The 21,429-nt window shown below is 48.0% G+C and overlaps 8 protein-coding genes across 8 annotated transcripts; 5 read left to right on the forward strand and 3 right to left on the reverse strand.

The window, feature by feature from the left end:
• Positions 1–88: 88 nt before the first annotated feature.
• Positions 89–2,404, forward strand: EDB82DRAFT_351531 (uncharacterized protein). The gene is made up of 2 exons (XM_025725340.2): positions 89–332; positions 386–2,404. Exons 1-2 carry the CDS (start codon positions 143–145, stop codon positions 2,326–2,328), a joined length of 2,133 nt encoding a protein of 710 aa, XP_025593948.1. The 5' UTR covers positions 89–142; the 3' UTR covers positions 2,329–2,404.
• EDB82DRAFT_453160 (Emopamil binding protein-domain-containing protein) lies at positions 2,339–5,840 on the reverse strand. The gene is made up of 4 exons (XM_025725341.2): positions 5,322–5,840; positions 3,740–5,270; positions 2,983–3,226; positions 2,339–2,934 (listed from the first exon to the last, which is right to left on the reverse strand). Exons 1-4 carry the CDS (start codon positions 5,357–5,359, stop codon positions 2,480–2,482), a joined length of 2,268 nt encoding a protein of 755 aa, XP_025593949.2. The 5' UTR covers positions 5,360–5,840; the 3' UTR covers positions 2,339–2,479.
• Positions 5,841–6,897, reverse strand: EDB82DRAFT_517575 (uncharacterized protein). Its single transcript, XM_065609017.1, has 2 exons — positions 6,662–6,897; positions 5,841–6,614 (listed from the first exon to the last, which is right to left on the reverse strand). Coding segments are annotated over exons 1-2 (732 nt in total). The 5' UTR covers positions 6,664–6,897; the 3' UTR covers positions 5,841–5,884.
• A 159-nt stretch (positions 6,898–7,056) lies between these two features.
• EDB82DRAFT_517576 (endoplasmic reticulum-based factor for assembly of V-ATPase-domain-containing protein) lies at positions 7,057–8,174 on the reverse strand. The gene is made up of 2 exons (XM_025725344.2): positions 7,776–8,174; positions 7,057–7,726 (listed from the first exon to the last, which is right to left on the reverse strand). The coding sequence occupies exons 1-2, from the start codon at positions 8,064–8,066 to the stop codon at positions 7,160–7,162; spliced, it is 858 nt and encodes a 285-aa protein (XP_025593952.2). The 5' UTR covers positions 8,067–8,174; the 3' UTR covers positions 7,057–7,159.
• Positions 8,175–8,639: 465 nt separating this feature from the next.
• On the forward strand, positions 8,640–10,045 carry EDB82DRAFT_481227 (isoprenoid synthase domain-containing protein; the record flags this gene model as incomplete). Its single annotated transcript, XM_025725346.1, has 2 exons — positions 8,640–9,812; positions 9,884–10,045. 2 exons carry the CDS (start codon positions 8,640–8,642, stop codon positions 10,043–10,045), a joined length of 1,335 nt encoding a protein of 444 aa, XP_025593953.1.
• Positions 10,046–11,637: 1,592 nt separating this feature from the next.
• EDB82DRAFT_517600 (uncharacterized protein) lies at positions 11,638–13,826 on the forward strand. Its single transcript, XM_025725347.2, has 2 exons — positions 11,638–12,554; positions 12,606–13,826. Exons 1-2 carry the CDS (start codon positions 12,027–12,029, stop codon positions 13,668–13,670), a joined length of 1,593 nt encoding a protein of 530 aa, XP_025593954.1. The 5' UTR covers positions 11,638–12,026; the 3' UTR covers positions 13,671–13,826.
• A 1,026-nt stretch (positions 13,827–14,852) lies between these two features.
• Positions 14,853–19,472, forward strand: EDB82DRAFT_351639 (P-loop containing nucleoside triphosphate hydrolase protein). Its single transcript, XM_025725348.2, has 2 exons — positions 14,853–16,942; positions 16,992–19,472. Exons 1-2 carry the CDS (start codon positions 15,173–15,175, stop codon positions 19,275–19,277), a joined length of 4,056 nt encoding a protein of 1,351 aa, XP_025593955.1. The 5' UTR covers positions 14,853–15,172; the 3' UTR covers positions 19,278–19,472.
• A 488-nt stretch (positions 19,473–19,960) lies between these two features.
• EDB82DRAFT_562744 (glucose N-acetyltransferase 1) lies at positions 19,961–21,412 on the forward strand (the record flags this gene model as incomplete). Its single annotated transcript, XM_025725349.1, has 3 exons — positions 19,961–20,660; positions 20,710–21,302; positions 21,353–21,412. 3 exons carry the CDS (start codon positions 19,961–19,963, stop codon positions 21,410–21,412), a joined length of 1,353 nt encoding a protein of 450 aa, XP_025593956.1.
• Between the last annotated feature and the right edge of the window lie 17 nt (positions 21,413–21,429).

Here is a 21,429-nt window from a genome sequence, read left to right on the forward strand (position 1 = left end):
CCCCACTGAATATAATCAGGCTCTCCTACGGTTTTCTTCTTTATAACATTCAGTTGATCTTGCTCGAGATTTCAGATTCTGTTTCCATGGTCTTTTGAAACCCCAGGCAGTTTCATTTCGATTCCTACCACCGCATACAGATATGACTTCACCGACCATTTCTGAAGCACAGCCTCTAGCACCCACTCCGTCCGAATCGAAACACACTTTGTCTATTTCCAAACATGATGGAAATGGAAATGAACATCCTACTCTGGGAGAAGTCTCCCCTTCATGGTTGATGAGAGTTGGCGTGGCCGTAGCGTTACTAACAGTCCCTGTGGTGTATTTGGGTAAGTTGATAAACCTCTTCATGTATTTACTCGCCAAGCTAATCATTTGTTAGTACTTATTGAATTGGTCGCGCACCTTTATGGAAAGAAGCAGAGTTCGTTCGGTGATAACATTCTTGAGGTCCTCCAACTTGCTTCTACTCTTTGGCCTATCTCATTCGCAGCAGTCATCGGGCCTTTCCTCAGAACCCTGGCTCTCTATTGCGCCGAACGAGGGGCGACTCTTGGGTCGCTCGAGTTCTTGTTGACCAGCCATACCACCGTTGCCGCTGTCAAGAATCTTTTTACTTTTCGTCATATACATATATGGACTATTGGTGTCATAGCGATATGGTCTTTCAGTCCATTGGGCGGTCAAGCCGCTGTTCGGTCTTTATACCTCCAGTCACCTACGCACAACGAGACAATCGATGCTATGCATTACTTTTCCCAAGTACCCCTCAGGACATTATGCCATAATATAAACCAATCTGATTTCTATCAGTACTATGGGTGTGGAAGCGCATTTGCCCAACATACATCTCTACCAGGATTACTTCCCGCTTTTCGGAGAGCTGTGAACGCTGCTTTCGCGCGACCGGACGTTCTGGTATCGCACCCCAATGTTTCGGCTGATGATTACAAAACCGTGATACAGCAGCTGGGAGGGGTTTCTCCGGCAGCTCGTCTTGGGAAGCAAGACATATGGCGTAACGTCCGTGTTCCATTCATGGAACTCCTACCCGAATATAACCGCCGTGTTCCTGAGTCATGGATTCAAATACCTTCTGAAATTGTTGTGCCATACTCATCGTTCATCGGCGTACCAGTCCGCAGAGGATCTCATCCTGAAGCGGCGGGAAACTCGAGCATGGTTTTACACACCCGTTATCAAACTCTCAGCTGCGGCGATGCATTCAATGGGACTTCTTGGCTGAAACGCAAAGATGGCGAGTCATGGATATTTTATCACAACACAAACTTTACAGATTCTAGCCCACTGGAACAGCAGAAACTCAAATACGGACTAGATACCAAGCCAAGCCTTTGGATGGATCTTGTCTTAAACAATGCAACAGATTCGCATTTCAACAACAAAACTAACTTAACATTCGAGTCTCCATTGCAGTTGATAGTTGGTGGAGACTGCGGTAATGGTCAGATGATTCGCGTTTGCAACATCACTACTTCATATGTAGATGTTGAAATTGGTTGCAAACGGCTGAGCAGCACAGATGACCTCAATTGTCAGGCTGATCGAATTCGACGGACTCCTCACCCAGGATATTCGATATACTTATCAGACTTGTCGTACCCGCCCGTCTCTGAACGTCTCGTATACGAAATGCCATTCACAACCGCACCTTACCAGCCATACAGGCCCAGTCTCCTTGAACGATACATTCGTCAACCTTCTTCAACTTTCAGTACTGCTGATGTTCGTGAAGGAGTTCCTTTCCCGGCCTGTTATTCAAATTTATCTCAAGCACTCTTCGAGGTCAGGTTTGCCACAGCTCTCAATACGTTCCTCATGGCCTCGTACGACAGTACTATTCTAACAGGTGCCGAAAGTGCCTTTAAAGATGGTATTGATGAATATGGAAACCCTACAAATGAAAGCACATATGGTAACGACATGTGGCAGAATACTACTGCCACTTGGACCGAGTTTACAGAGAGCATCTATGTCATAGATGTAGCATGGTTTTGCACTTTTATTATATCAACAATCATACTATTAGGCTGCGCTATCGCCAATACTGTTATTCGGGAGCTGATCCTGGCTCCTGACTTTCTAGACAGTGTCGACGGGCTAACGCGGGATTCTCCCTTTGTCAAGATCCCCAGCGAGTCTTGGGTAACAGGAAGCGGAGTTAGTTCGAAGGATCGATTGCGGGCAACGAACAACATTCGAGTCCAAATAAGAGATGTCGATCCGGATGCAGATGTTGGGAGAATCGTGCTGACGACCGATACGACTGACAAGAGACTCAATTGGCATAGGGCATACGTGTAGATAGTTTGGTATTCATGAATGGACCTCTATTATTTCTCTATGCATCATCACTTGCAAAAACCTTTATTCCCTGCAATCGACTACCTAAGCCGGAAAACATATAAGTAACACGCGTCTATTCGGCCTTTTGAACACCTTTCTCAATTTTCGCTCACAAAGCCTTCTTTCTCGTCTCAGCAGCCTGCACCTTTGCAAAGGCCCTCTTGGTAGCCACGACGCTGTGCACCACCAAGATGGAAGGAATAACGATCCAGATGGCATTGCAAAAGACATAATACATGTAAAAGTAAAACTGCTCCGGGCGGCAGTAGACAATGTTGTACACTGCCTCGTTGAAGTAGCAAGTCGCAAAGTACAGCACGTCGCCGTACAGTTGACCAACGCTGATGATGAGCTGGATAGGGTGTCGCAGAGGGTGCTCCTTGACGATACTCCACGCGCAAAAGAACGACATTGGACCCCAAAGAATAGCGGTGATGGCCTCCATAGGAACAAGGAATGAGTCTTGGGTCAAGTAGCGCGAGTCAGAGAGGGAGTATTCTTTCCAGAGCTGGGCAAAGAGGCTGAGTCTGCTGGGTAGATCTGTAAAGTTGGCGACATAGTAACCTGCTGTAGTTAGCATTACTGACATTTTAAAGCAGACATGGGACTTACCCTCAAAGAAGAAATGGATGCATCCGCAGAGAGCGAACCATAACGTCACAAAGGTCTCTCCCTTGGACAATTTTCGCGGTGCCGAGTTGATGAACAGTAGAGTCACTGCGAAAATGGCAATAGAGCCAAGGACAAAGCTGCCCACGAGTGTTCGAGAGGATAATGTGTTGGTGGCATATTCTGGAAGAACTGCGTTTAGAGGCGAGTATGGATGAGGGGGGATTTTCGCAGTTGCGTTGACAGCCTCTACAAGAGTATCCATTGTGTTTATTATGAGTGTTGTTAAGTTCAAATAAAAGAATTATAGAGTGGTAGAGTTGATTGGTGTAAGACAAAAGCTGAGCACCAACATTGAGTTAAGTACTTTTTTTCAGCAGAACAACAGCGACACAAGTCAGCCTTATTCCTTCCACGACAATCGTAATTACCACAAATTACACATCATCTTCAATGCGCAGACCTTGGCAATCGGAAATCTGAGATCCGGGGTCGTACCATTCAAGAAATCACTACAAAACAAGTAATTCCATTGGCTGCTTAGCAATGATTTGGATCAAAAGGGAAAATGTATATAAAGCGGTGGACCCTTTTGCTGTATTGACCTGGAGCTTCGGGCGTTCCGGGCTCCGTTGGCGATGATATTGTTGTTGGAATATGCGAATACGAACGCGAGAAATGATTCACGACTTAGACAGACCATCACCGAATACGCCAAATTACTGACTTCTAATTAATATGTTATCGATTCTGTCCTTACTTCACCATATGCTCCCAATTCATCTCCAGCACTCATTATAAGCGACAATTCAATCCTTCTCTCTTCGGTAAAAACCATCACCATCGTCTCGCGCATTCTCTTCTCTTCAGGAACTCTCTCAATACCCGCCCAGCTCGTCTTGGCAGGTAAATCCTCAATATCGACATTCGCCCACACTTCCCATGGAATATCCCCCAAAGCAAGAGCTGATGATGCATTCTCCTCATCATTGGCAAGATCGCTTTTGAAATACGTCTGCCCTTCAAGCTCCATTATCTTCTTACTCACTGCTGCTGCTCCGTCGCTTAACCACATGCCTTCTTGTCGTTTGAGCTTGTAGAGAAGTGTAATCGCGCGACGACGTAGCCATGGGTGACGACAACGTTGAGCGACCATAAATACTGGCACGATAACACCTGGTTCGAGAGATAGAGGTGAATTGACGTGGAAGCTCTGTGTGTCGGCGCATAGTGTCTCAGCAAGTGTGAGGATCCTTTCGTAAAGACCAACAAGATTATCCCATCGCATTTCTGGTCCGAATGCTCCTCCTGCTAGGAACGTACGCATTAGAGTGTGATACAGCCTGATAGATACCGCTCCTCTCTGATCGTGTGGACTGGGGTGGTTCCTCTCAAATTCTGCCATCTTGTACTCCCAAGATGCAAGATCCCTTTTCGTGACTGTCAACATGTCGTGATTTTCACTCATGGTTTCTTGATCTTCGTCGTATCCTTTCTGGCCCATCATCATAAGTCTCCTCATAACCCCAAATAGCGCCGTCCCTGCTTGTGCGTAACTCTTAAAACCAGCGATGCGCTGCATATCTTCATCGACCCACACTCTACTCGGAACGCTCTTGTAAGGATACGGCGCACTTGAGTCAGAGAATGTCATGGCATGTAGATCCAACCGCGTCAGCATCTCAGCTGCGTTTGACGTTTCTGTACTGTATCCTGCTTGGTTCAACAAACCATGAGCAGCCATAATATGCACCTGACTATCAGACCAGCGCCCTATAAGATGCGCGATGGATACGAGAGCAAGGCACAGCGACAATAGCTTGGCAGGATCCTTCACTTGTCGCGCACAAGATATCGCGCGTCCATAGCTGTCGTTCGCTTCAAGCCACATCTCCTCGCTCTTGTCATTGCAACCCTGAAAGTACAACCCATGTCTTTGATGGATCGCTCCCAGCGCAAGCGTAGCGTGCCACACCGCAGGTTCACTATGCGCCAACTGTAAAATCTCCCTCGTCCAAAACTGCGACGGTATAAATGAAGCAGTTGAAGGCGCCGTAAGTGTACGAAACACGTCGAAAAGCGTCAAGTTCGCAGATTTGGTGCCTGCACTTATGGGATACTGGCACAGAGCTTGTGAAATGGGGCCCACGACTGAGATGCGACGGGCTACCTCGGCGAGTTGACGACGTGTCATTGTTGAGTCCTCTGGGAGATAGCCATCGCATTTTCGTTTGCTAGATAAGCAGCGTTGGCACGCCGGCTTGGTCATGTCGCATTTGACACGACGTATGCTGGTGAGATGAATCAGTGAGTGTCACTGGTTGGGAAGAGCCATGACTTACCGACAGGTGATGCACCCATTACCAGCTTTTCGCGCCATTATATCGTAGTTTGTTAAAAGTACAGATTGTTTCCTTGAGAAATTGACAGATGATGAGAGGACTCTATCGCAACATCTGCGCCCTTAGTTTCACTTATCACCATAAGCACAGCCACCTTGTAGCCAGGGTAATATGCTGAGTATCACTCGATGCTACCTGGATTTTAGCCATGAATCATGCCTATCAAGAGATCGATCTCGATTCTTTTTGAGCTCTTCCAAATGCAGGAGAAGAAATGTCGGAAAAAATATTACTAACACTTCATCTCAGGTGCCAGGAACAAAAAGACAACCATGATCGACATTGACATTAGCCTGCTCGGCTCAGCCCTATTACCAGGGTCCTGTCCTTTTCTGTAAGCCAAATGGGATCTAATTCCACCAATGACGGCCAACTTGGCTCAACTCGGAGCATTCAAGACAGATGCTTGAATGTAGGCTTACTTTGCATACAGATACATCGAGTCACACAAACGAACTGAAGGTAGGACATTATGTCATTATTCGTAAACAGGGTATCAAATCTTATAATTCATTCTCCTTTTCCTTTCTCCTCGCCCGCAAAACCGCTGCATGCTGCTTCATATGAAACTTGACATCGTCGGGATACAGAGGATTCCAAACTGTATTGCACAACTTGCACTCAGAAAATGCCGCTTGGGATGAGAGATTGAGCGTCGTTTGTACAGTCGATGATTTCGTCTTTCTCTTTTTGACTGCTTTTATATCGCTGCTAGACTCTCGATTCAACGAACTCTCCCTTGGAGCTGTTGTTGTAGGTTTCGCGCCAGTCTCTCCTTTCGATCCTTCCGTCTGATCATCATCTTCGGTATTCTCGCCATCTAGTAGAGGTAGTGAAGTACCGCGAAAGCGCAACAGTCGTGGTTTCTTTCGTGTTTCTATTCTTGGTGGCGGTGAAGATGGAGGTGACCCGGGTTGCGGTTCGTCGCTCTTTGGACTTGACGCAGCTGTTGATGAAGAAGGAATAGGTTTGAAGAAGCTCAATATCGATCCTTTCTTGACGGGTTCGCTCGTAGACTCGGCCGCGTCCTTGGTTTCCTCTGGGATTATCTTTGGCAAAGATTGTGCTTCTTTATCTGTGTCTTTGGACGCCAATGTTTCGGTAGGACTTATTTCTGTCGAGATACGTCGCTTCTTTAGACTCGTTTCGCGGTGGGAGTCGTCCCTTGTGGTTCGTTTGCCATATGTCCGGAGTGGTTTGGCGCGTGGTCGCGATGTGGATGTAGTTTCGGACCTGTTCGAGTCAGTTCAAACTCCCATAAGTGCATCTGTCAGACTTACATTTTTTACTATTTGCACTTTAATAAGTTCTCATGCCTTGTTCCAGAGGCCGGCAATATCGTTGCTGTCGTGGTATGTGGCAGTGTACATACGTAAGCAAGTGGCACGAGTTCCGTATGCAGAAGGATAATTATGTATGAGGTGAGTAATTAATTACAATATTAAAAGAAGAAGGAGAAGAATGAACGCGAAGAATGATCCCGACCTCGAATTTAGGTCCTGGTAGAGAAAGGAAGTCATTTAATGGGACAAGGATCCCCCACCAGAAGAAGTCGCGTCGAGACGCGTCTATCGCGCAGTCACATGCCGTCACTATACTCTAAATTGAGCCATGATATCACCGTTAAAGAATTGGGATATGCTTCCGGTTTCGCTATATTGATTAGTAGTTAGACCAATACAAAACTTTACATCTTGGCATATCTCGCCGTTATACAGTGTGTTGGAGGCTGCTATGGCCAAAGCAAGCGCTAATGTCTATTACTACTTGTGTTATTATTAAGATTCTGTATCTTGTCGATGTCTCGACCTTTTGTTCAAACCTCCATTCGCTGATTTGATGATCCCCGTATCGTCCTTTTCTTTAAGGAGTATCGTCTTCTCGTCCTCGTCATCAGCCTTACTCACAGTCCAACTCTCTACAACTTCCCTCACCTCCTTGACCTTGCCATGCTTCTTTCTCCCCTCGTCCATCTTCCATAAGTACGCATTATAAACTACCACCTCCGCGATAGCAACGAGTATACTCCCACCCATAGTCAGGAATAATCTCGCGGGCAAACTCCACCATCGCGCCGTAACCCACAGTGTTCCAGCAACGCCAGCTATACTGACCAAGAAGTTGATGATCAGCGTCACTTGCTTGTGCACTTCTTCCATCGCAATATCCTCGTCGCCAATATCTGAAGCCGATGTAGGACGGTTGACTTCTGCAAAGGCGGCGGCGCTGGAAGGGAAGCGGTCTTTGAAGGTTTCGAATTTGGGGGCAGGGTTCATCATTCGTTCGTAGGAGCGGGCTTCTTCTTGGCGGCGGAGACGGGCCATAAGCGCTTTGTATTCAGGTGACTTACGCATGGTTAGCTTTTTAAGATGAGAGTTGCATCGATGGACATACAGGTTCAGGTTTGGGAGGTGGTGGAGGAATGTAGACGGATGCGCCCCGAATGAGTTGTTCGAGAGCGTAGTTTGTATCGTCTTGTGCCTGTGAGCGTTTCCATAGCTCGACAATTTGGCCATGAGATATGGGCTTTCCTATTTGAGGATCGTCTAGAGAAGGTTCGTTTGTAGGTTGTGGTGATTCTTGGGTCTTGTTTTCGTTGTCATGATCTTCGCTGTCTGGTGTTTCTGGTGGTTGAACAGTCGACAGTGCCTCCACGATGGAGGGTGTCATTGTGAGTAACACCATGCTGCGGTGTGATAGAATAAAACGATTATAGGTCTAAAAAACAACGACCGCTGATATAACCGCTCGTAATAAATGTTGATTGTTGATGCTTCATGTAAAGATTAAAGTTGCAGGCATCAATTAACATTTACAGGCCAGTTCCTCAGAGTCGGTAGCGATTCATCCGCTGACGACCTAGCTTAAACAGCCCCATAGCTCACCCCACCAATAACATGAACAACCTGCCATGGTGTCATGGCCGGACGGACCCGCTAACACCCCGGCTTAGCAGAACACAGCTAGAGCTGGAAAAGTTTAGAGGTCCATCCATCGGATCAAATCGATAACCAGAGGCGAGGCTCAAAAATCCATTCTCGATAAAATTATTTCCCTCGCGATCCCGATATCGCCTGACGCTTGCCATTGACGACTGAAACAATTCACGACTGATTTCTACCGATATACTAAAGCGAATGTGGTTGTGATATTCGACATCTACACCCACCGAATTTCCCTCTTTCTCTCCATATAAATCGACCCAAGTGTGCGCAGGCGATGATGCTCCGTCCGGGGGCCTCGGTGGTGCGCGGCACCATGGCTAGACAGTCGATGTTGACGAGGACGAACTTGGCAGCGGCACCTGCGTGTGCTCTATGCAGACAATTGACCGTTAGTCGAGGTCCTACGAGGATACACAGCGCCTCGTTGCACACCACCCCACGAAGGGACTCAGCGTGGGGTGCTGCTGTGCAGGTCGCTTCCAACGTTGTGAGCAATGTTGTTAAGAAGGCTTCCAAGGATGCGATGCATATCGATCCTCTGCGAAGTGTCGCCAAGGAAATGAAGTTCCTCACGGGCAACATTCGAAAACTTCTTGGCTCTGGACATCCGTCGCTCGATCGTGCTGCCAAATATTATACCCAGGCCGAGGGCAAGCATGTCAGACCATTAATCGTCCTTCTCATGAGCAGAGCAACCTACCTCTGCCCCAAGACACCTGCTACGTCTCCTACAGTTACTCACCGTGGTGTCGACACTTCGTTATCACCAGCTCAGATCCTCGCCGACGTAAACCCTGCAGCTCACCCTCTCTCTTCCCCCGAACAAGAGATTGCCGACGCCAACTCAGACATCCTTCCCAGCCAGCGACGACTAGCCGAAATTGCAGAGTTGATTCATACGGCCTCCCTTCTTCACGACGACGTTATCGACCACTCTGTCTCTCGACGAGGCTCTCCCTCGGCCAACTTGGAGTTTGGCAACAAGATGGCCGTTTTGGCTGGCGACTTTTTGCTCGGTAGAGCATCCGTTGCGCTGGCTCGTCTGCGCAACCCTGAGGTTGTCGAGTTGCTGGCTACTGTCATCGCCAACTTGGTTGAGGGCGAGTTCATGCAGCTCAAGAACACCGAGCGCGATGAGCGGAATCCCAAGTGGTCCGAGGAGACAGTCACATATTACCTCCAAAAGACGTACCTCAAGACCGCTTCTCTCATCTCCAAATCATGCCGAGCTGCGGCTCTTCTAGGCAACGCCGATGCTGTTACAGTCGACGCAGCATACTCGTACGGACGAAACCTGGGACTGGCCTTCCAGCTGGTGGATGATCTTTTGGATTATACGCAGAGTGGATCAGATCTTGGAAAGCCTGCGGGGGCTGACTTGGAGTTGGGTCTTGCGACAGCACCTCTGCTATTTGCCTGGAAGCAGATGCCGGAGCTCGGAGCCCTCGTCGGCCGCAAGTTCGCCCAGGAGGGTGACGTACAAAGGGTAAGTTGGTTGCATCTGTCTTGACGAATCACGTTTTTTGGAGACGCTCCATGCTAATTATACCGCTGCAGGCACGTGAGTTGGTTCTCCAAAGCGACGGTATCGAGCAGACACGAGCTCTCGCGCAAGACTACGTGGACAAGGCCATTGCCTCGATTGCGGACTTTCCCGAAAGCGAGGCCAAGGATGGATTGATTGAGATGGCACACAAGTCTCTTAAGCGACAGAAGTAAATGCCACCCAAGGAAAGAAGAAAAAAGGTGTGATGATCTGGACAATAGTGGTCCAGTTTCGTCTGCCGTGTACAAATACAACATCAAATCACATCAGTTCACTATTATTTAACGATGGAAAAGAAAAAAGAAGAAAAAGTCGGATATCTCGAGGCGACGATCAGGTCAGCTGGGATGGGAGTTGGTGGCATTGAGCCTAGCATGGGCGGTGTATGATTTGTGTTTTCAGGCTTGCTTTGTCTCGTCTTTTGAACAAACTAAAACCGCGGGCATCTAGACGGGTTGAGAAAAAAGGGAAAGTGATGCATGTATGATTATACATACTATACCTGTACTACTTGGTTTTCTATTTTTTTTTCTTACTATTTGTAACATCATGATGATAAGATTCTCGACGCCGCTTACAGCCACCTATTTGGGATAATTGCATCTTACCAGGCTTCAATTTTCCAGTTGCTTTAGGATTCAGAGGGTGTGATGACGACAGCTGAAATATTGATTAATGATAGCTTGGCAAAAGAATAGAATTGGATGACGCTTTAGACTTTTTTGCTTTGCAGATGATATTACAACCTCAGCATGCAATGCACATAGAAGGGCGTCTCAACCTGGTGTTTTGATCGAGTAATACCTATTTCTGTGATCGAATAAGCCTCAGGGAAATAAAACAAAGCTAGCTGGATCTGAAAAAATAAGGTCAGCCATAGAGTGGACTGTTTCCGCGGGGTGTGCCAGACTCAGACTAGAACCAAAAACACCACGATTGCATTACTCGATAGAAACTCGTTGAAGGATGGCCGAGGTAGAGGGGCAAGTCATCCGTCAAAGACACGAGAACAATAATCATAAAGAATTACTCTAGAGGACTCGTATCGGCTGACTTTTGTTAACAATGCAATTGCCTCATGGGGACATTCCTGTCTCAAAGTCTCGAACAGGTGTTGGTAATGGGTATCGTCGACCCCGAATAGCCTCAGACTCAAGCCATTCTTACCAGGACGAGAAGAGGATGAATATACGACGCCTTCCTGCAACGTTTGTATCATACAAGCCAATGAACCGCTCTTCTAACCTTGCAGCTGCAAACCCGTTCATCGTATTACTCGATATTTACTCGATTCAATCACCCACCGCGGCATTCGGCTTAGAGATTCAAGACTCTGATTGGTCCCGAGTCGTGAGAAACCGGCATCCGGCTGTGTCCGATGCGAGGACCCTGGAAATTCCAGATTTTTTATTTCTGTTATCGGTGATAGGCAAACTAAGTTAGTTACAGTCTAAGCTTTTTTGTCCCAAGTCCGTGTAAGTGGGACCCGAGGCCATCCATGGGTACAAAAAAGTCATATGCACAAAGGGTGAACAACACATCGGATTTGCCTAGAGTGGAATGTAAAGGGGAGGCAAATCATTGATTGGAAGGAATAGTGTTTTGATCGAATAATGAATACAGTATAGACCAGAACTGTCCGTGAAAATACCGAGCCGAAGAGTCAAGATAAGAAGAAAGCCATAGCCGAATCCTGGGAGTGGCTTTTTCTCTCTCTCTTTTCCTTCACTTTCTTCATAGTAACAACACTCGTTGACAACCCAATTGCTCGTCCTTTTTTGTCCTTAGTCGATAAGATCCTTTGGATAAGATCAGCCTCACCACTTGATAAAGCATCCCTTATCAGAACTGTACCGTCTGACTTGGCTCCGTCTGACCTCTCTTATCTTTGAGTCGCAACCCCACCAATTGGGCTAATCTGTGAGCCACACCTCCAAGACGAAGCAGAGAGATAAGGATAAGAAGAGCATCCCCAGAAAGAACCGAAATAGCTAGGGAAAACGAGTGAACCAGCTTTCCCCAGATTTCGGACATATCCTTGCAGTAGCTTTGTTTGACATATTTTTTGTCTCTTTGTCTTTTTCTCTTTTCATCTTTTCCTTCTCTTTATTCTTCCCCTTGTTCTCTCGATTCATATCACTCATACCACCCATCATGGCATCTCCCAGCGCTGAGCAATACCCAGAGGGTCCTCTTTCAGTCCTCGTATCATCTCGAGTCGTCGTTACTCTTCCTGATGATTCCCTTGTCACCACTCCCGCTTCAGTCGTTGTTAGCCCCGTCACTGGCAAGATCGTGTCAATCATTCCTGAAGTCCTTCCCTCATCCAGTTTCCCAGCTGGTACAAACTATGTCGACCACGGTTCCAAGCTTCTCATTCCTGGTCTGGTCGATGCTCATGTTCACTTGAACGAGCCCGGTCGAACAGAATGGGAGGGTTTCTGGACTGGCACCCGTGCTGCTGCCAGCGGTGGTGTCACCACTGTGGTTGACATGCCTCTCAATGCCATCCCTCCTACCACTACCCTTCATGGCTTCGAGGAGAAGCTTCGAGCAAGCCAGGGTCAGTGCTGGGTTGATGTTGGTTTCTACGGTGGTGTCATCCCTGGAAATGCCAATGAGCTTCTTCCCCTCATCGAGGCTGGTGTTCGAGGATTCAAGGGATTCTTGATCGAGTCTGGTGTAAGTCATATCTGTATCTTGTAAGCCAAATCATAAGCTGACAGTCATTAGGTTGATGAGTTCCCCGCCGTCTCTTCTCAGGATATCGCCCTGGCCATGGAAACCCTCAAGGATAGCAAGACCACTCTCATGTTCCACGCCGAGATGATCCCTCCCATCACCGAATCCGTCGGCGACACAGTCCAGACCTCAGAAGCACCCCTCGCTCCCGCCGGTCAACTCGATGCCTACAAGACATTCCTCGAATCTCGACCTCCTGCTTTCGAAACATACGCCGTCGAGGAGATTCTCAGCCAGGCACACATTGCTCCTCAGCTCCACCTTCATATCGTCCATCTCTCCGCTACCCAGTGCATTCCTCTCCTCAAGGCCGCTCGCCAATCCGGAATCAACATCACTGCCGAGACCTGCTTCCACTACCTCGGGTTGACCGCCGAGGAGATTGAGAAGGGCGACACTCGACACAAGTGCTGCCCACCTATTCGAGAGGGCAAGAACCGCGATGGTCTTTGGGAGGAGCTCGTCGCTGAGGATTCATGCATCAGAACTGTTGTGTCGGATCACTCACCTTGCACACCCCAACTGAAGCTCCTTCCTCAGCACCTCGAGACAGCGCGACCCGACTTGCCACATAACGACTCAGGCATCGTGATTCCTGCTCCCGAGATTGAGAACCCTGTCGCCGAAGGAAAGGGTCGTGGCGACTTCTTCGCAGCCTGGGGCGGTATCTCATCTGTCGGACTCGGTCTCCCCATCCTGCACTCTGCCGCCAAGAAGCGCGCCGACTTCTCCAAGACGCCCAGCATTACCGATATCGTGCGTCTCTGCTGTCAGGCCACCGCCGTCCAAGTCGGTCTCGCGCACCGCAAGGGCGCCATCAAGGTCGGCATGGACGCAGATATCTGCGTATTCGACGATACCGAGGAGTGGACGTTTACCCAGGGCGACATGCGATGGAAGAACCGCTGCTCACCATGGGAAGGTAAGGAGTTCACAGGTCGAGTCAAGGAGACGTGGCTGCGCGGAAACAAGGTGTTTGAGCTTGGTGCGCCCAACGCTGGATTCGTGGTCAGCAAGCCAATTGGCGAACCCATCACAGAGAAGCGAACTGTCTAAAAAAGACAATGACATGTGAAACGAAAATGATTGATGATGATTAGACAACATGTGCAAAGAAAGGCGTTTTATTAGGATGGGGCTTTTGTTATTGTATAATCTATTATTTCTTCATTTATCAACTATATAGCATGAGTAATGTCAAGAGATTTGACGATAAAGTGGCGTCATTGGATTTCTCTGTATGTGCATGTGAGTTGTCTGTGGTCTTGGGACACGGGAGAGGAGAAAAGTGCAAGCATTTTTGGAAGATGATTTGGAGAAATTGTGGGAGTCAGAGGTGTCTCATTGGTATTGACAAGATTTGGTGTGAGGCATTTGGGAGCATCTTCTCCGCTTGACTTTCTGACTGCTGTATGCTCTACTGTACCCAGGTGTTGTGATGAGTTAGCTGTATGAGACCTTGAACATCACCAACATTACCTTGAATATCACCAACAGACGTATGCCGTATCGGCCAAGGTTTTCCGTGTCATCAGGCAAATACGAAATAGCCAACCCTGTCTTGCGAAAAAAGGTACATGCATAAACGTCGCTTATACCAAAACGGGAGTCAAAGCGAGAGACCGTTGCATCGTTTCGCAAGCGACCCTTTTTCTTGTCAAAGCCGAGACCAGGGATCGATAAGCGAGGTATACTTCAACTGGTGGGATTAGTTGATGGACATGATTCAGTTAAAGGAGAAGAGGCTTTCTACTAGAGTCACGTTAGTTAATTAATTAGTAAATTAGTTGGTAGAAAGAATATTTGTATCTTGAATCTAATCAGTGTTGTTGAAGTAGGTACTGAGGTAAATACGACTGCTGGCTGCCAAGTCAAATCATTCGCATGCATCCTCTTTCTTCTCAAAGACAAGCCCATGCCTCGGAATCGAAGCTTTCCGAAAGCATCCACTAATCAAAACCCATCTTTCATTACTTCTGGATTAATTCTTTCTCCAATCTAACCAATCTAGGATGAGAACAACCTTGTTTCCCCCAGCCGTTGGTGGCTCACTTTTAACCCCCCCGCAAACCGCAAACCTCGCAAACCTCGCGTAGAGGGTTGCTAAGTTGAGCTGAATCTCCACTACTAGACCCCAATTCAATCGAGACCACTCACTTCACCTTCACCTCTACTTTGCCTCTTACGCGGCGGCCGAACCGATCTGAATTTGGCATCCACTTCGGGTAATAGCCATGATCTCGTTTATATTACTCTGGGGCCGATGTTGGCTCGAGGGTACCCAATGACAATGACCCTTAAGATGCTCCTGTCCCTCCGACTTTGGGCATTCTCTTTGTCAAGACTTGCGATCGTGGCTTTACTAACTGGCTATTCTGCATACAAACCTCGGCGTCATAGATTACCACCAATTTTCAGGAAGGATTATAATCTCACTCACACCACAGCCTAAACGGAATCATCTGCAGCCATACATAATGTCCCGGGCCTGGGCCAACAGATAACACAGCCTTATAACAGCGCTCAACCCGAATTCATAAACAATCCAAGCTGCAGTCATGTCGCAACATGGAAATCCCTCGGATAACATCGACATCGAAAAGATGGACAGGCCAAGCTCTTTGGATATCTCGATAGATCCTCGTGTCGAACAGAATGGCATGTCACGGCTCTCTATGTCCGGTGGTGGAAACCTGTCACTTGCCGATGTCCAGGCTGTTCACGTTCAAATCCATGACTTGGCGGTCTCAGTCGATACGGCTCCATCATGGCTTGCACCTTCGACATATGGCGATCTGGTCTCGTCAAAATTCAACACTGCGCCAAAAATGAAGCCGCTTCTTCATTCTGTAAGCGCTAATCTTCCACCAGGAACTTTGACGGCTATCATTGGAGGAAGTGGATCTGGAAAGACGACACTACTCAACACCGTGGCTGAGAGAGTATTGAGTTCCAGGTTGAGTCAAAGGGGTATCGCTACTTTCAATGGCAAAGTTGGAGTGCATAGTGTCCGCCATGCCTATGTTATGCAGCAAGATATCCTACTTCCAACACTCACCGTTAGAGAAACCCTTCGATACTCAGCCGACTTGCGATTACCACCATCAACTACTTCCCAAGAACGACAAAGGATTGTCGAAGAGGTCATTCTCGAACTTGGTCTCAAAGAATGTGCCGACACGAGGATCGGAAACTCTCAGCATCATGGATGTTCAGGTGGCGAGAAGCGACGCACCAGCATTGGCGTTCAACTACTAGCTAACCCTTCTGTTCTCTTCCTCGATGAACCTACCACCGGCCTTGACGCGACAAGCGCCTATCAGCTTGTTCGAACACTGAAGACACTTGCGCAAAAAGGGCGAACCATCATTACGACAATCCATCAACCTCGATCTGAAATCTGGGATTTGTTCGACAACTTGATTGTTCTTACCAAGGGTAGCCCTGTCTACTCAGGTACAATCAAGGACTCTGTTCCATGGTTTGGAGAATTGGGATATCAGCTCCCACCTTTTGTCAACCCCGCCGAGTTCATCATCGATATTGCAGCTGTCGATAATCGTACGCCCGAGCTGGAACAGGAAACCACGGCCAAGGTTGAGCATTTAAAGATTGCTTGGAATCAGGAGACTTTGAAGCGATATCCTCACCCAGACAAGACTATTGACATCGGCGATGGAAAGAAAAAGAGGGATAAGAAGACGAAAGAACATGCGGGCTTTCTACGGCAGGTTACAGTCCTTACCGATCGTACACTCAAAGTGACGTATCGCGATCCCCTCGGTATGGCATCTTCCATCACAGAAGCTGTTTTCATGGGTCTCGTAACGGGCTACATGTTCTACAATCTCGGTCGCGATCAAGCCGGTATTCGATCTCGACAGGGTGGTCTCTATACAGCAGCTGGTCTTCAGGGTTACCTCATCCTCATCTTCGAAGTCTACCGCATGACATTCGATATCCCAACCTTTGACCGTGAGAACTCGGAAGGATGCGTCGACGCCCTCCCCTTTGTTCTTTCGCGCCGAATCGCTCGGATGATCACCGAAGATGTCGCAGCACCATTCCTCTTCTCCGTTCTCTTTTTCTTTATGGCTGGTTTCGAGCGAGATGTGGAACGGTTCTTCACATTCTTCGCCATCACACTTCTCAACCAATATATTGCTGTTACTTGTGCCATGGTTTGCGTGGCAACAGTCAGGCATTTCGCTGGCGCGAGTGTGATTGCCAATCTCATCTTTACACTGCAAAGTATGGCCTGCGGCATGTTTATCAACGTCAACAGTCTTCCTGTTTACGTTCGTTGGTTGAAGTGGCTTACTTACACGGTACGATCTCCTCGCTCAACATGTGATGGATGGACACTAACGTCAACAGTTCTACGTCTTTAGTGCGTACTGCGGTAACGAATTTGAAGGGAGCTTTTACGACTGTCCCGCCTCGAATGATGAGTCTGACCCAAGATGCAAGCAGTATACGGGATCATATATCATGGAATCTCTCGGCTTTCCAAAGGATTGGGTCGCCAAGCCAATTCTCGTCTGCCTGGCTTTTGTCGTGTTCTTTTTCGTGCTGTCGATTATTGGACTACGTATCATCAAGGTCGAGATGACGATTGCTCGAGCTCGTGTTTCGGACACTGATCTATCGGCTGGTAAGGAGAAGATGACTGCGCGCTCTGTTGCTGATGTGCGTACTATCGATTTGGAACTGAACGAATTTTCGTTGGCTTTGGATAAAAGAACGCAGTTGGGCAAGAAGTTGCCGACAAAGACTATTTTGAACCCAGTGAATGCGACCTTCAGTGCCGGAGTGTTGAACGTCATCATGGGACCTTCGGGAAGTGGAAAGACATCGCTCCTCAACGCCATGGCTCTTCGACTACGCGATTCTGTCGGGACAAAGTATCGACCAGCGGGAAAACTCACCTTCAACGGGGCTCGTCCTTCGGATTCGGTCATCCGATCAGTGTGCTCTTATGTCTGCCAAGATGACGATGCGTTATTGCCGTCTCTTACTGTCCGTGAGACTCTTCGCTTTGCAGCTGGACTCCGCCTCCCATCGTTCATGGGTAAAGATGAAAAGAACCGTCGAGCAGAAGAAGTTCTCCTCAAGATGGGTCTAAAGGACTGTGCCGATAACCTCGTTGGCGGTGAACTCATCAAGGGTATTTCTGGAGGAGAAAAGCGCCGTGTATCCATTGCAGTTCAGGTATTGACCGACCCTCGTATTCTTCTCCTCGACGAACCAACATCAGGACTCGATGCATTCACCGCAAACTCCATCATGGAAGTCCTCCAGGGTCTCGCCAATGAAGGCCGAACCCTCATTCTCACAATCCACCAAGCTCGATCTGATCTTTTTAGGGAATTTGGAAACGTGTTGCTTTTGGCACGTGGTAGTTCGCAGGTTTACTCTGGCCCTGGAAGAGACATGCTTGGATACTTGGCGCGTCATGGGTACGAGTGTCCTCAGCACACCAACCCTGCGGATTTCGCCTTGGATATGATCACGATTGATTTGCAGCAGGAAGGGAAAGAGCTCGAGTCTCGTAAACGGGTTCAGAGTATGATTGATAATTGGAAAGCCGAAAGTGCATCGACCAAAGGCCAGAAACTCTCTGATATCCAAGAGAAGGATGAGGTTCAGAATACGGACTCTGCAGATCAAACACAGACTACGCAGGAGGGCGCGACTCTTCCGCCCTCACCACCGCAAAAGCGTCGATCTTTTAACAAAGCCAACCTCTCGACGCCCGCCGAACTAGGCGCCCTCATCCGTAAACGCGCCCCTATGACTACCGCACTTCCTCTCCTTCTCCATCGTGCTCTCATCAACACTTACCGTCAACCAGAGCTCATCGTCGCTCGTCTCATGCAAGTTATCGGTCTTGCTCTCATCCTGGCCCTCTTCTTCGCTCCCTTTGACAACGACTACTACTCTGTCCAGAGCCGAATGGGTTTTGTTCAGGAAATCGGCGCGTTCTACTTTGTCGGCATGTTGCAAAATACAGCCATCTACCCCAGCGAGCGCGATGTGTTTTACCGAGAAGACGACGACGGCGTCTATAGCGTCAATGCTTTTCTCGCTTCCTACACCATCCTCGAGGTCCCCTTTGAGGTGATAAGCTGTATGATATTCGGTGTTCTGGGCGTCATCGCGGTAGACCTCCCTCGCACGGCAACGCTCTACTTCACATCCGTCTTTGCGTGCTTCGGCATCGTATCCTGCGGCGAGAGTCTCGGTATCATGTTCAACACGCTCTTTGGTCACACTGGTTTCGCCGTCAACATAATGGGCGTGTTCCTGGCTCTTGCTAATACCATGGCTGGCGTGCTCTCCATTGACATGCCCGAGCTGTTCAAGGCCTTCAACTACCTCTCGCCCATCCGGTACGGCACACGCGCTGTGGCGCCGTATTCCCTGCGTGGTATCGAGTTTACATGCAATGACGATCAGAGACTTGAGAACGGGAACTGTCCGATCCAGACCGGCGAAGAGGTTCTGGAGTTGTACAACTTTGACGTCGATCCTGTCATCAACATTGCGTGTTTGGCGGCTTGTGTAGTGGTGTATAGGCTTTTGGCTTGGGGACTGTTGAAGATTGCGAGAACGCATTGGAAGGGGAAGAAGAAGGATAAGCAGGACAGAAATGAGGCATAAATGAAGGTCAGGTTTGAAGAGTCTTGTCTGTTAAACATTGGAAATCATATCTATTCAATTCCGAAACATATTTGTTACAAAGATGACAGCATTGATGCATTGATGCATTGATCAACATATGAGCAGTCACAATAACAAAACCAGCGTCACGATCGGATTTTTCTCGTTCTCGATCATTGGTATTTTGACTATTGTTCTTCCTTTCTTTTGCGATGATGAAACAACCGTACGATTCAAATTCAGCCTTATACTTGGCTATTGGCAGGTGAATATCAAGGCTCTTAGAGTCTTGTCTACTTCATTCGTTGTTTAATCAGGGATGGCTTAACGGCAACGTCTGGAATGAGAAAATGCACCCCTAAACTCCAGATGCCCCCTTTGCACTGAGGTCTAAGACAAAATTATTTGTACGGCGCTCCTTCTAGTCCTAATTAGCGATCTCCTTACCGTCAAATTCCATACATTGGCGCCGTTACCCTTTGTTAGATTAGTTCTACTGTGAGACATTGTGTCACTTTTGGCAGCCAAGGGAACATGTTCAACAATCCAATCCCTGAATGATCTTTCATCCCTTGCTTTCCAGTTTCCTTTAATAATCTCACAATGCTGTCGCATAGTTTTCTGATTTCTTTTCCCCGCTGCTTCTGTCTTCATTTTGGACTGGCCGCAAACAAATTTTCATAATGGGTGAGGCATCGTCGTTCATCGCGGTGCGTTTGGCGAGAATCATTCCCATCCTCGCTATCCTCGCTGCTTCTTATTATGTATTTCTTACCTGCTTTGCTTCTTTCCATGCCACAGATGTTCCTGTTCCCGAAGAATTGAATAATCACGAGCTATTCCTCGATTCGGTAGACGAAACTGAGGAAAATCTTACTCACGATCCTAACGCTACGCCTGCTCCTCATGTCCTCTCTTATGCAGAGATTGAGGCGCTTGAAGACAAGGGAGATATTATAGGCTTTGAGGAGGACGACGAAATTGAGGTCTTCCTCAACATGGACGATGACGGCGACTGGGAGGAAGAAGATCTCAGAAAGGAACTCGAAGGGGAGCTTGAAGAAGAGTTTACCGACGGAGATGATGATGATGATGGCGGTGACTACTATGATGATGACGACGACGATGATGTCGATTGGTCGCGCTTTGCCTACATTCAGTATGTCACTAACGAGGACTATCTCTGCAACTCGGTCATGATCTTTGAGCAATTGCATCGTCTTGGTAGCAAGGCTGATCGCTTGCTCATGTATCCTAAGGAGATGCTTGAGCCAGATGCTGCGTACTCAAGCAAACGTGGTGGACAGCTTCTTATCAGAGCTCGCGATGAGTACAACGTTACTCTTCAACCGATTGAGATCCAACATCGTGATGGACAAGATGGTATACCTCCTACTGCTCTTATTCCTCTTCCTTATCTAACTATTCTTAGAAACGTGGGCCGACTCCTTCACCAAGCTCCTCGCCTTCAACCAAACCCAATATCACAGAGTTCTCTCCCTTGACTCAGACAGCATGGTCCTCCAACATATGGACGAACTCTTCCAACTACCTCCCTGCCCCGTCGCCATGCCACGCGCGTACTGGCTCTACAACGAGAACCCTCCCAAGAGGATTCTCTCATCGCAGGTCATGCTCATTGAACCTGACGACGTGGAATTTGAGCGTATCGTGCAAAAGATGAACAGCATCGGCCCCAACGACTACGACATGGAGATTGTAAACAGCTTGTACCTCGACAGTGCTCTCATCTTGCCCCATCGCAAGTATGACATGCTCACAGCCGAGTTCAGAAACAAGGATCACACCGCGTACTTGGGCAGCGAGCGTGAGAAGTGGGATCCCACTCTTGTGCTTAGCGAGGCCAAGTTTGTGCACTTTTCGGATTGGCCTGTTCCGAAGCCGTGGATTCATGATGTTGAGACTAGACTGAAGAACCAACCTGATTGTCCTGAAGGTGAGACGAGTTGTCCTGATAGAGATATCTGGAATAGCTTCTACACTGACTTTGCAGACAACAAAGAGGTAAGTGCTGAAGATGGTGATGATGTGACCTTGCTAACTTTGGTTTGTAGCGAGTTTGTGAATCTGTGGGTAAGACTGGACAGAAATGGATACATTGGAGAAGAATGTAGAGGTTTGATGGTTACGA

Source organism: Fusarium venenatum (genome assembly GCF_020744135.1).
Source record: "Fusarium venenatum strain MPI-CAGE-CH-0201 chromosome Unknown EDB82scaffold_4, whole genome shotgun sequence".
Classification (NCBI taxonomy): Eukaryota; Fungi; Ascomycota; class Sordariomycetes; order Hypocreales; family Nectriaceae; genus Fusarium; species Fusarium venenatum.